Genomic DNA, 14,817 nt, shown 5'->3' with positions numbered 1-14,817 from the left:
TATTCTAATGTTTCACTTTTCTAGTTTCTGGATTTTAGTCTAGAGATTTTGAAATGCTAATGTAGTTTATATGACCGTAATGCCCTTTGATAAATTTTATTTTTCCAATGAGTATTAAAAGATAATACTCTCTGCAACTGTGTAGTTCAAGGGAAAAAAAGAATGTTAAGTGAAGCAGAGATAGAAAAAGGACCAAAGAGAAAAAATATCTTTTTTAAAGCAAAAATACAAGGCAGTAAATTATACCAAAGGAAACAACCGTAGTTAAATTTTATTTTCCAAAACTCCAACCTAAATAAGTATGTTAAATAAACATCCAGAAAACAGTCAGTGCTCACTGTATTAGCAGATGCACAAGTTATTGAACCAAACAAGTAACAGTGAAATATTAACAGAACTATTTACATGCATATTTACAACATGTGTTCTTTACAGTAGCTAACTCCTGGGAAGTATTTCCATTTGTTTTTGGAAAGGGGTTCTACTCAGTCAACCAGTAACAGGTAACAGGAAACAGCACAACTGAGTTTGGCAACAACAACAGAGTAACCTAGGAAAACTAACATGATCATATGGTGTCAAAAAAGAGCAGTTGGCTCCGGAATGTTAACATTTATGAAATACATGAATTTACTCCAACTACAAAATTAAATCAAACTACATAAAATTAGAAGAATGGAGGAAGTCACAAGGGTTGCCAGAAGGTTAGACATGTTAGATACACTAAAAAAAGAAACAAACAAGTCAAGCACTACACATACTCTCGAGAAGCATGTGTTAAAACAAATATATTCATTTAGTCTTGAAGAACACAACAAATTAAAGGATAGCTTTTACTTGTAAAAGTTGAAAATAAGCTCATCTGAACCAAAGATCTTTATAGCACAGAACTACCAAAATACTGCCTGCTTTTTCACATGGTGACATATAACATGTTTATTCCAGAAAAAAAGAGTCTATACCTCACCTATATGAGTTTTGGAGAAGGAAGAAAAAGGAAATAAACAAACACACCCCCCCCCGCCCCGCCTCCCCAACAAAACTTTCACAAACCACTTTTCATGACTGTGATCTACAAAAAAAAAAAATAATCTGTCTTTGGATCCTACTCCCCTTAACAAAAAAAAAAAACAAACCCAAACCCCCTATGTACCAAGTATCTTGCATATGGTAAAGAGATGAGTAAATCTCAATATATACTAAAACAAGCAAGCGAGCAATTAAATTTATATGAAGTTATTCTTCCCCTTTCTCCCTCAAGGGAAAAATTTATGGGACAGTTCCCCATTAAATTTTAAATTTCCATTATGATAATTTTTAAATCTTTTTATTGCAGCCAAAACATTGTTCATATACCTGTACATAAAATAAACTATGATATATACACAACATTTTAAGTTACAGGGCATAAGTTTACAATTTTTGGCAGATTCTGTTAAACAAAATGGAAATTGTATAACTTCAGTACTTGGAGAAACTCAAGTTCCTTATTTTGGTACAAATGTTTTATATCCCCTTGTATTTTAACCATATCTAAACTGGTTAAATTAACATTAACGTATAACATCTCACTGTTTTCTCTTATGTTCTGATTCTAGACAGAATTTTTCATATGCTTCTTCAATTTCTGGATCCATCTCATCATCAACGTCATCAAAATACCTAAAAAAATATAAAAAAGTCACCAAAGATGTAACATTTACGTACAGATTTTCAGAAACATTTACATAGATGTCAAGAATAAAATAGAGCCTTATAAATTGCAGTTAACAATGACATTTTCTTAAATGTGGTTAAGAGGAAAAAAACCATGGCTACTAGGAAAACAAATACACAGAAACCTCAAAGCAGCACAGATATGTACAAATAGCTACAGTGTTTGTCGCCATTTTAAATCATCTTACACTGTCCAGAGTTTAAAAGACAGAAATAGTTCCTGTTATGATAGAAAATGCAATAATGCATTCCAAGCTTCCTAAAATTTAATCATGTATCTGTACTGTTCTATTTGCAAAAAAAGATAATTAGCATATTATATTAATTTAATTAGTTAAATATTATATTATTCATATATATAAATATATATTTATTATATATAATATAAATATTAAAAATTATATTAATTAATTAGTTAAATAATTTTTGGTTGGTGAACATCCTACTTCAAATACTGCATCAACTGTCTTGGTTGCACACTAGTCCAAGCATATATTTATATAGAAAACCTGCACTCCTGTTTTTTGATATATGAAAGAAGGCAACCTTAATTCACCTCCCTATTGCATCTGCATTATATTATCCTCTATCTTACGGTAACCAGTCTTTCGGAAAAGATCCGTCTTATTTAAGTCACAGGAAAGACTGGATCCCATTAATGGTATTAAGCATTGCACAGAGTGGATACGACCATAGAGCTTCAAAGTAAAGCTGGGAAGCAATGAGCAGCACTTCAGCTTTCTTTCTCCCCACAGTTACTGGGAAGTAACTTGAGTGTTCCTTGTTTTCTCTAGGTCCAGCTGGAGTGATCATCACCATAAACTAGGACAACAGAGTTGTAGCTTGAACATGATAGTCTAATTCTAAACAGCCTTAAAAAAAAAAAACAACAGTCAGCAGCTACTGACTCTCAAAAAGTGTGTTAATTTCAGGGGCTCAGTTTATTGGCTTCTGTGCCTTAGTTCCAAACAAGGGAATCAGCACATCTCATCTGTAGAGAGGCCACAAATGGTATGTTTCACACAAAACCACAGTAAATGACATAGAAATGTGTGAGGGAAGTATTTTTTCTTTATCACTGTTTATTGAAGAAGCAGACTAAATGTCTATTTTATTTGCTCCTTCTTCCTTGTAGAAGTGTAGACTTGAGAAGGGGCTCACCACAGAACCCTTCCTTCCCCCGATGTCAGTCATGAGAAATAGCTGACAGAGGATCAGCATACGTCTGTCTCAGCTTTTCTTAAGCCTTCAACAAAGAAGGTTTCACAGTCACCTTGCAGGAAGGTTGACTCACAGTCTTCCACATGTCACTCTTCAGATTTGCTGTGTTTAACTGCTGCATGTTCCACTTTGCATCTAATTTGTTCTTCTAAGCATACAGATTCACATGGGTATTTTTCTCCCCTCAGTATGAGCTTGCTGATTTCTGATGACATCTCTAATTTATCTTCCCAAGTTCTTTCCACTCCTATCAGTTAGGTGCAATCTACAAGTTTTCTAATTTACTCACAGAAATACTGATCCAGGCCAGCACTCTTTATCACACATAAGCACAACACTGAAAGTGTTCTTAGGTATCAAATCATGATCGGAAGTCCTATCTCAACCAGGAGAGTACAAAGCTAAGAACATTTATTTTAGACATATTTCTTTTACTGGTTTCCTATTAAATTCTTATAAACTGGTGTCAGAAAGTCAGACTACATTTCCATCTATTGCTTCCTCCTTTGCCATTAGGTTGCTTTTCTTGTTCTTCAGGAATACCGAAAAGTCATTTAATTGAGGGATACTCCTTATCCTGAGGAGGTGAACTTAACAACCTCTTTCCTTTGGAAGACTGAAAAATTTGTAATCATGTTTAACTGGGATGTGTACGTGCATCAGTCAAATGAATTGATGTTGCCTCACTACCAACACTTGAAGGTCTGATGCTTCATTTTGCTTGCAAATTTATTTTTTTTTAAATGCAGATGAGTATGTTTCTACATGTGCATAAATATCTGAAATTTAATTACCCTACTCAGGTGGATAAATAACTTTGATGATTACAAAGCAACTTAAAAGCAAATACTTCCATTGCACAGCTAAATAATAATTATATTAGTTTCATTTTTGTCAAGATCGGATTTCTAAGCCTGCAGTAAAATTTACTAGTATTAAAACAAAACTATCACTCAAAAAGAAAACATACGGCTCTCCAGATCCTGATAGATCTGTTCCATTTTCTTCATAATCTGGAAACAAATCCTCTCTTTCAAGCAGCTCTTGGTATTTTTCTTGGTAATCTGGCAAAGTGAAAATGAGACTGAATAATATATAACACTAATTCTCTAAATTAGCATACATCTATACAGATTCAAAATAGCCTGCATTAGGAAACGGTTAATGGCATGAAACATTATAGATAAAAATTCCTGCTACAATGTTTTCTCAGGACATCAATCAACATGATTGATACCTGTCTTTCCAGAGAACTGTAAAGGTAGTCACAGATGTCTTTACCTCAAATGATGTTATGCCACATTGTGCTCAGATTAGAGAAAGGGAAGAAAACAAGGAAGAAACAGCCCTTTTCAATACAGGACAAACAAAGCAGCGGACAAACAAAAGATGACTTGAAGATTTCTGGCTTCCTGGAGAGACCTAGTGCTGAGGACCATGGCACAAATTCTTCTGAACTACATGAACTCAAACACATATTCTCTATTTCAAACATTTACCTTCTTTTGATGCAGAATAAGGCATGTGTTACACAAAGCCAGGAATTCAGACAATCATAGAATCATAGAATGGTTACAGTTGGAAGGCACCTCAAAGATCATCGATTTCCAACCCCCCACCATGGGCAGGGACACCTCCCACTAGACCAGGTTGCTCAAGGCCACATCCAGCCTGGCCTTGAACACTTCCAGGGATGGGGCATCCACAACTTCCCTGGGCAATAATTTTGTATTTTAAGTTGTACGAGTTTTAGATGTTTGAAGAACAACTTTTTATGTACTTCAACAGGACGTAAACTGAATTACAACTTCCTAAAGATGACTGAGAAGACAAGTATGCTAAGCTTGTGACATACCTGGATCTGCTGCAGTGAACGGAACACCATCAGAAGTGTAAAACGTTGGCTCATTCTAAGAACAAAGTTATACAGAATGTTATATGTGTTCAGAGAGACAGCTGTTTGGAGTTTTCAACAATGTGTCTATCGATTAATCAAATTAAATTCACTAAATTAAGGAAACTGAAGTGCTTTTTCGTTCTTACCATAAAATAGTTTGGGTCATTTTCAGGGGTAGCTTCTGTATGTGCAGAAGTTCCATGAACTCTACCCCAGTTACTTGATCGTAGTTCTACTAGTTTCAGAAGCATATGTTTCACATCTCTGAAATAAAGAGGAGGACTACAAAAGTTAGAATGTTTTGTGCTAAGAACCCTTAGCACAACTAAGAAATTGGATTTCTGTTATCTTGCAAATACTAGATAATTAAATCCCCCACCCCAACATTCTAAAAAGGACAAAATTTGGTCCAGTTTGCAGATAATTTTGAGTTAGTTTTTTTCCCCTGCAAGTCTACATGCTTTATGAACATGAGAGTTAATTATGAGACACTCGCCCTCTCCCCTTCCTCTGTGATAAGGTAAGGAGCTCATATTACACAGAAATTGCTACAGTTTCTATCAAGATGCCAAACCTGCAGCACAAGTTGAGGAACAAATCCTTTTCTGATAAAAGGATAGCACTGGGAGAAACAGGGGTATGATCTCCAAATTGCCTTTTGAGCTAATTTGTGCTTCTAGCTTTAGCCCTCAATCACACTAAAATTTTGCAGTAACTTCTCGCTGTTGATGTCTCCAATGTTAGATACCACCACCCATTTCATCCCTAAGTAAGAGAAATCACTTCCTTTTTCTAAGCAAGTCCATGGAGAAGAGTCTCATTAAGAAATAAATATAAATAAAATCTTCAGTTGCTTTCTCTATTAAAATAGGTTTGTGATTCTGTCTCTTTGAAGCCGCAGCTTGCACTATCAATTTTCTCTGGTTCCTGAAGCAAAATTTTCCTCCTACTCCCTGTAGGCAGCTCAATTACCAAGCACAGATGCTACGAGCTACCTGTTGGTCTCCCTCCATATGGCAACAGATCAGGTCACAGCATCTGAACCCTCTGTAGAGGTTTTTAGTGAGTTTGCAAGAAACTGAGGATGAAGTACAGCAGAATCAGATATCCTCATGCATGCAGATGATTGCAAATTAAAAAGCAGAACACATTAGCTAAGCACTCTTTTTCCAGGCTGCAGTTAAGATCCTGCCAGAAAAGTATGCTCTCCATAAAAACAAAACAAAACGACCACAAAGCATATTCCATTTTGCCTTTACAGTTACAGTGATTTGTACGTATTTAATACTGTTACATATTTAATATTGGTTCTATATATTTAATACTATTAAATTCAGATTTAAAAGTATAAACTATGAGATATTGCCACTATTGTATCTTTGTATAGATACTTGATCTTAGAGTCTAAAGCACTTAGATCTTATGGAAGACTTCAAAAAAGTCATTACAGTGGAACATGCATCTCTGTTAAAAGATGAAATACAAAAATGAAAAAACCACCAAACCACCAGAGCACACTCCCAAGCCCCCTTAATTGAAAAATATGTGCGGTTTTTTCATCTGGGAAGTGACCTGAATATCACCTTATTTTTCATAAAAAAGTTTTTAAGGTAATGTTTTAAACACGTTCATTATTCTTGAAGATTTTTAAGGTGTTCTGTTTAATACAAAAAACAAAACACCGCACATATATTTATCTCCTCACCTGCTACAGTTTGCATCCAACACAACATTTTCAATTCTCTGTATCAGTTCCTCCATATCATTCTTTCCTTTTTCTTTCCAGGCATCTTCTAAAACTGAGCCTGTCAACTGAAGGCAAGGGATTAGTTGGTTTAACTTTTTATTTTTCAAAGAAAATTACAAAACTTTATTTTTTATATATATATATATTTTAATATAATTATATATTATATATATAATTACACATTATATGTTAACAGTAGACATTCTGTAACAATTCATAATGTTTAGATGCATTTATCTAGATTTATAATGTTTAGATGTGGCTGCCCGAGGGCTGAAGCTCCCTGTTGCCTACATCTTTTTGCTAAATAGATTAATAGACCTTGTAAATAGTTTATTGTATACTACAGACAGTATGGTTGCTCTATGTCCAATGTTTATATTACCTAGAAGGCCACAGCTATTTCTGTACTTTCAGTCCTGAAATACGATTTTGAAGCAACTATTCAGTGACATTCATCAGATCTTACTTGATTTAAACACATGCTATAAAAAAGGAGACCTTATTTTTGTAGATGATGCCACTAGCTTACCTGAGAACAACAAATACTTTAATAAGCTTTAGAAACACTTCAGTCAACTTAGCTAGTATCAGACATGCCAGAGAGTTTCACCTGGATATATGTAAGTGAAGCCAGGAATTATCTGACCAAGCCAGCCTGAATTTTAATACATAAAATCTGCAAGGCTGAAGCTGCTGCTGAGAGAACTTTAGCAGCAGTCTAGAACTGCAGTGGATGAAAGAAGTGCTGGCAAGAATGAAATTCTTAACATTATGTTAAGAATCGGTACTTCATTGCTCAATATTTGCACAGTAAGAGTTAAATAAGGAAAAATTAGTTTGCTACTATGATCAAAGTTAATGCAATTCCTGATCTACTCATCATAAATATTACATGATCCAAAATGCTTGGAATGGCACTTGATGATACAAAGGAATAAAATGCAAAGATAAAAGCAAGTATCTTTGTCAGCACTTGTTTGGTATTCTCAGTTTCTACTGTGGTCCTACCTTGATCCTAGTTAATTAGATAAGAGCACCAAGAAGGTTTAATTAAAAATAAACATGTTGCAAAGCAAACAAGTGAAAAACCTCTATCACTGTATTAAATGGAAAAGACAACAGCAAACACTTACTGCTTCAGTAGTGAAACCAAGGTTTCATGATGTAGCCCAATCTAGCTACAGACGTACTCCAACATATGTAAATACCGTAATATATCAGAAAACGTTTGCATTAAAAAAACCACAACTCTGTTCTGTAACACCTTTTAGATTTAGCAGCGTCTCATAAAATAACTTAGAACACTGTCTTTTATTTTAGAATGGATACTGTGAAGCCAAATAAATATTCCAAGAATATCCACAGAAAGTGAGACATCCTACATCTTCTCTGGAGAACGATTATAAAAAAAACCAGCAGCACTGGAAAGCTCCCTGATTTGTGTACTGCCCTTTTGAAAGGCCCTTCCTCAGGGAAGCACTGCCAACACAAGGACTACCACAGGAGATGGTGTGCTTGATGAACCCAACCTCACATGTGCTATGAAGCAAACTGCCTAAACATTCAAACTTCAAATAAACGGCTTAAATTGGAAGATGTAAAACCTCTGTTCCCTATTCACCAAATCAAAAGAAACTGCTAGAATTGGAAGTCAAGATAGAAGAGGCTGAAAAATAGCGGAGTGGGAGGAAGAGGGAAGAACGAGGAAAACCAAAGCAAGCAACCACAAAAGAACAGAAACAAAACTCCAGAAAAATAAGGTTTAGCTTTTAACGTTCATTCGTAAAATAAACTGTGTTTTCCCAAATATAAGTGTAGCCATTAAGTTTCTCTCTGCATAGAGGCTAACAATTTTTTTAAGAAAAAGTAAAATTTAAGAGCAAAGAGGTTTGTTTCATGAAAGGGAAATATATGTATATTTCTACACTAGTAATGATGCAGACAATACAGTATGAAATACGGGATATCAAGAAACCTTTGTTGCAGAAAGTGGTAGACCCTAAGTGCTCAGTGTCCTTCAGAGCACAGAACATACCCAAAACCCCACAATTCATTCAAGTTGGTTACAGTTTTCTCCCACACCAGAAGCAGGAAAAGGAGACCTGAAGGGACTTGCTTACTTCTTTGCACCTTGATTTCAGTTCCATTTCTCTTATATATACACAGATGGCATCACATTTTACTTTTAAGAGCAGTGCATTACTTTTTTGTTGGCTCAATTTCATAATGGTAAAGGAGGGGGAGGGGGAAAAGGTACATGCTGCTCTGCTCATGACGTAATGCAAACCTCCCTATAAACATTTCCTTGTTTGCAGTTTCCCCCACTGTTCCCACAAGTAGGAAGGCTAAAAAAAACTTTCTTTTAAAACTACTGTCTCACCTTCAGCAGTTTCACTGCACATATCAAATTACTGTCCACAGGATTAGAGAAGAGCGCATTTAGTAATTCCCGAAGGCCTTCTTGAAGAATATCTGCTCGCGTTACCTGTCCCTTTGTTCCTTTGATCTGCAAAATAAATATTAAAAAAACATTTAAAAGACACGTTTTAGAAATTATTTTATTCCCATTTTCTGTCTTGAATGCTGTATGATTTGGGTTGTGATCAACAGAGTTAAGCTCTTTAGTTGGAAGAACATGCCAAATACTGCAACTATTTTAAAACACTTTGATGACTTTAATAATATCCTTACAATTCTGACGTATACGTAACAATGTATGTCTAGCATTTTGTTTCTTTGCTAATAAAAGCTACTAAATGCCTAGCAAGTGGTCCACAACAATCTCAAATTCCCCAAATCCCATGCTCCTTCCCTTACTACATTAAGTATTCTCTATAGCTGTAGTGGCTTACTTCTAGAAGACATTCTTTATGTATTTAAAAAATTATAGAAAATGGTTGTAAAATGAAATGGTATACTCCACAGAATTGGACAACTCATTGTTGCCCAAACTCTTTGCAAATCTTTCTTTTCACTTCTAGCACTCGTGCCAGCAGAGCATTTTCATAGTGTCTGCTTAAATCAAACCATTGAAATAATCCAGTCAAAAATATATTTGCAGTATACTACAGCACTTAGTTAACTTACTGAACTTACAGGCTAAGAGTCAAAGAAGTTTTATGCATACATACACTTTTTCGTACATATCACAGATACAAAAAAAAACTCTAAATACAAGATTTCATGCTTCAAGCATAACCCAAGGACTCAGCCTTCAGAAGAAATTTCTCTTAAGGGTTTGCATTTTTAATTGCTCATTTTGAGGATTTCCACATCTTCCTCAAGGGTCCTATTAGTGGCTGAATACTGAATTACATGGGTTATTGATACTGATCTGCTTCTGCTAGGTCATAATATTTCCTGTGCTGTTTAAGTGTAGTAGTCATCTGGGGGTTTTGCCAGTCTAAAGAAAATACCAAAAGCTTCATTCCAAAGGTGGTTTATGGTTGATTCTTTTTATGAATTCTTACACTTTTTTTTTAAATCTTTATACACTTCTTTTTGAATGGTCATGTCCTTGTTTATCTGTTTCTTGGATGCATATTACAATGAAATTGTCCTAAAGTTCTTTTAACTTTATTGTCCTCTCCCTTTAGAAAAACACCTCAAATTATATTCCCTTTCAGAGACTACCTAAACACAACAAAAAATGAATGAAGAACCACCTGACATGCAACTTTCTTCTTACCTCTAGGTTAAGGTAAAGTTCAGCCAAGAACAGCACAAAGGCATGAAACTGTTTTCGAGTAGCCTCATCTCCTTTGGTAGCTTCATCTCTGTTTTCATACTCTGTTTGACACCTGTAAACATTATAACAAAATCATGTTGTTGGTAGACATGCCAACATACATAACATCCTACTTCCTTAAGAGAATGCTAATAACTTATGAACTGCATTAAAACTGTTAAATGCTGAATGCTGGGAAGTATGACTTGTGAAAGAACTGAGAGGACTTCACAAAAGACACCATGTATTTGCGTCCTTTGAGATGAATACATATGATTACTTGATTACGTTTTCAAGCACTGAAATATCTGAGAAAGAAAAATGAAAAAAAGCAAATTACAACATGTAAAAATTAAAAGACAGTTACACAATTTAAATATTTGGAAATGGTAGTAAGTTTAACAGAAACAGCCAAATGTCCCTGGAGATAAAGCAGATACACTCTGAAAGACGTGTTGCCCCTTTCAGGGTGCTGCCCACATTGTTTTAGATGCCTTTACATCTATTCAATAAATTCTTTATATCACCATTTTAAGTGACAGTGATGCATGATTCATGACACCAAGCTGTGTGGTACAGTGGACACGCTGGAGGGAAGGGATGCTATCCAGAGGGACCTGGACAAGCTTGGGAGGTGGGCCCATGCAAACCTCCTGGAGTTCCGTAAGGCCATGTGGAAGGTCCTGCACCTGCATCAATGCAATCTCAAACATGGACACAGGCTGGGGGATGACGGGATTGAGATCAGGAGAAGGAACTTGAGAAGGTACTGGTGAATGAGGAGCTGGACATGAGCCAGCAATGTGCACTCACAGCCCAGAAGGCCAACCGTATCCCAGGCTGCATCAAGAGAAGCATGGCTAGCAGGTCAAGGGAAGTGACTCTGCCACTCTACTTTGCTCTTGTGAAACCCCACTGGCGTCCAGCTCTGGATCCCCCAACATAAGGGGGACACAGACCTATTGGAGGGAGTCCAGAGGAGGGCCAAAAAAATGGTCAGGGGGCTGGAGCACCTCTCCTATGAAGACAGTCTGAGAGAGTTGGGGTTATTCAGCCTGGAGATGGCTCTGGGGACACCTCATAGCAGCCTTCCCATAGTTAAAGGAGACGTGCAGAAGAGATGGGGAGGGGCTCTTGATCAGGAAGTAGAGACATAGGACAAGGGGTAATGGTTCTAAACAGAAAGAGGGTAGATTCAGATTCGATATTAGGAAGAAATTCTTTTCTGTGAGGATGGTGAGACACTGGAACAGGTTGCCCAGGGAAGCTGTGTGGATGCCCCACCCCTGGAAATGTTGAAGGCCAGGTTGGATGAGGCTTTGAGCAACCTGGTTTAATGGAAGGTGTCCCTGCCCATGCCAGAGGAATTGGAAGTAGATGATCTTTAAGGTCCCTTCCAGCCCAAAGCATTCTATGAGTCTCTGTATTCATATTTAAATTATATAACTGTGTACATAGGATTAAGATTACATGGCAATGAGGTAATTTCTCTAGTATTCAACAGTTGTACCAAAAATATCCAAATTTTCATAGCAGTTCAGAAACAGAATTAAAAAATAGTTGTGATAAAAGGAAGGTACTCTCAAAATAAACACCAGAGAAACTGGAAAATCTAAGTTGCTGAAATACAAGGTTTAAGGTTGAAACTCAGGCTGAGAAATAGAAGGGGACCTCTCTGTGGTCATGTTGTTAGGTTGTTTATCCTCCTCCTCCTCTTGCTCCCATTCCATCCATACTGTACAATAAAAACATAAGCGACTTTCAATTCATGGCTTTAGGGTGCTAAACTGAATGTTATCTATTACGTTGGCTTTAATAACCAGTAACCAGATATTCCAACCTTAACAGCAATTTCCTTTATGTTCAAGTAACAAACATAGTTAAAAAAACAGAAGGTGAAAGTGATAATTTTTAAGGCAAAAAGGCTCATCAGCTTTGGGATAAGGTAAAAAAAAAAAACAAAATTCCACTTCTTCATAAGGTACCACTCCTGATCAAAGGTCATCAGAATGCACTGCTGTTAAAGTTTATCATGCTTTTGCTTCTAAACATAGATGGACTAAGTTAAACTTAAAATAAGAAGCAACCCCAAAGCTTAAAAAGCCAGAAGTCCTTTAGGAGAAAAAGGCTAGTTTCTGAAGTATTCTGAAGTATTGAATTGTACTACTCATTCAAGTGTCATGCAGTAAGATTTAAAAGGAAATATATCTATTTAAAAAGATGTTGCATTTTTGCCCACTAAAAAGTCTAACCATTATTAAACTGTACACCCCAGAATTCTGTAATAACTAAAATTGTAGAAATCTATCCTTCTGCATTTTACACACGTACTTCATAGATATACAGTCAGTCAGCCAATCATTGAATAAACTTTGTACCGAATTCTGGCCAGAAAAGTAATTAAAGAAAAAACTGCAATGAAGTAAGTCCTGGTAAGAGTCAAAGGACAAGGACAGTACATATATGTGCATTTAGAATATTTTTAGAGTTCACTAGCTTTCAAATTTACCCTGTAATTTGGGATCAAAGATACTCAGTTCAAAAGAGCCTATAGAACTCCAAATGGAGTCCTATTTTCATATTTTAAAATATTAAAATATTTTAAAATATATATTTGCCAACTATTATGTGCTTTAATAATCCTCACTTTAAACTTCTATTTTTAATATATACCTCTTTGCACATGACATTAAGAGTTACATACAAAATAGGAAGACATGTAACCTGAGAAAGTAACCAGCTTAAAATGACATGCTGATACTGACCTTTGAAGTAACAACTGTCGGAAGTTCCCAGTTTGTGGACTAATGGTTAGATGGTGAGACAGATAGTTACACAACCGTGCTCCTATGTAGGAAAAATTTGGGACAGATGTGGCCTTCCAAAATAAAAGTAGAAAAACAAATTATTCACAGAACTGACAATTAAGCTATCGGGAAATATCTTGAAAAGCTTTTTTGAAACCATGTTTAACAACAGTTGATTAGATAACTGAAGAGCAGAAGATTAATAATTACTCTTCATCATGTTAATTTTTGTATCTCATCAACACTTTCCTATATGCATTTCAGCACTTAAAAGTTCATTATGCTGTGATTTTGTGGCTTTAAGAAAACAACCACTATTATGCCATGTGCCCTCAACTCTACTTCTCCATTGTTACCTGCAACCAGAGTGTCTGAAAGTCACTTACAAACTGTTTACACAAAAAAATCAACAGTGGACTTTAAGACACTTTTTCAAGGACATGCACTCTCTCAAGAAGCAATGAGTATATTAAAATAAAATAAAATAAAAGTCACCTTCATTCAGTCTAAGAGCTACTTATCCCAGAATCTATTTTTGGCAATAGTGAATGCCCAGTGAAGGAACACAAGAACATGACACGTAAAGATAAATACTTTCTCCCGTACATGGCTCCAGCTATCTGCAGAATAGCAAACACCTGATTCAGAGGTTAAAACCACATCATTACAGTTAATAGCTCTTGATGAGTACTTTTTTCTAGAACAAGTCCTGTTAGTGTTGAACATTTAAGCTTTGTCATCTAAAACCAGGTGGTAGCAATGAAATTCCACAACATGGAATATTTTTTTTCTGAAAACTATTTTTTTAACTGATATTTCATTTTTATCTGATACTTCAAAATTTCAAGAGATGGAAAAAGGTAATTGGGAATTCCGTACTATCTACATTCTACCTCTGAGAACTTAATGCAGAACATCACCTTATTTTGGCAATCTATTACTGTTCACTTGTTTTGAACTCTCTTCTAACAACACTTGAATTTGACATTGTTTCTCAGATACAGCTTCAGTGAAAAGAGGTTCTAGTGTAAATAACTTCATGAGCTCTGCCAAAAAGAAAACAGGGATACTAAGAATTCATTAAACTTCTCTAGTATCTTTATCATCTTTTAATATTCCTTTTACATCTTGATTGTCTATCAGCACTACAGATGTGCTTGCACACTTCTGTTTCTAACATGTTTGAAAAAAGCATCTTGCCACTAGCATGTCAATGCATTATACCTAGTGACCTTTGGTGTAACTACTATGTGCATAAGTCACTAGAAAAAACTAAAGTGTCCTTGGAAGACACAAGAAGTTAACTAATTAAGGTAGTCAGATAGAATTTAGTTTCCAGTAAGAGGCACGCAAAATAGTTACTGAGGTTTTCAGTGGTTTCATTCTATCAGTTGCTTAGACTAGAAGAGGTGCCCCCTTTTTTATAAGGCAAAATACACAACTTAAATTATACTTCTCTTTCCCAAAAAAACCCCCAACAAACCACCAAGCACAAATTCTTTAAACCTGTCCTGGTTTGACAAAACCTCAACTGTATTTTTTAAACATTATTTTCCTCTTTAATTGGTCTATATTTGTAGTTGCATCAGATATTCAAAACAATTAAGTTTAAGGTATTATGACCTGGCACAGCACACAGAGACCAAAAAAGACCCCACCTTACATGTTCTTAAAAACCAATCATTACAATGCAGTGTCA

General features: G+C 35.6%; 1 protein-coding gene across 4 annotated transcripts in view; it reads right to left on the bottom strand.

Moving 5' to 3' along the window:
* Positions 1–240: 240 nt before the first annotated feature.
* PAIP1 (poly(A) binding protein interacting protein 1) overlaps positions 241–14,817 on the bottom strand; it is a 28,102-nt gene continuing 13,525 nt past the window's right edge. For all 4 annotated transcript variants that reach the window (XM_014964903.1, XM_014964904.1, XM_014964905.1 and 1 more), the window contains 8 exons: positions 13,077–13,189; positions 10,273–10,384; positions 8,965–9,090; positions 6,540–6,646; positions 4,981–5,098; positions 4,793–4,847; positions 3,908–4,001; positions 241–1,662 (listed from right to left, as the gene is read on the bottom strand). In XM_014964903.1, coding sequence (XP_014820389.1) covers positions 1,569–1,662; positions 3,908–4,001; positions 4,793–4,847; positions 4,981–5,098; positions 6,540–6,646; positions 8,965–9,090; positions 10,273–10,384; positions 13,077–13,189 — 819 coding nt within the window. In that variant the 3' untranslated portion in view covers positions 241–1,568. The remainder of the gene's footprint in view (positions 1,663–3,907; positions 4,002–4,792; positions 4,848–4,980; positions 5,099–6,539; positions 6,647–8,964; positions 9,091–10,272; positions 10,385–13,076; positions 13,190–14,817) is intronic.

This window comes from Calidris pugnax, unplaced genomic scaffold (assembly GCF_001431845.1).
Source record: "Calidris pugnax isolate Ruff unplaced genomic scaffold, ASM143184v1 scaffold273, whole genome shotgun sequence".
Lineage (NCBI taxonomy): Eukaryota > Metazoa > Chordata > Aves > Charadriiformes > Scolopacidae > Calidris > Calidris pugnax.
The sequence above is the reverse complement of the archived record's forward strand: the minus strand, read 5'-3'. Positions and strand labels throughout refer to the sequence as shown.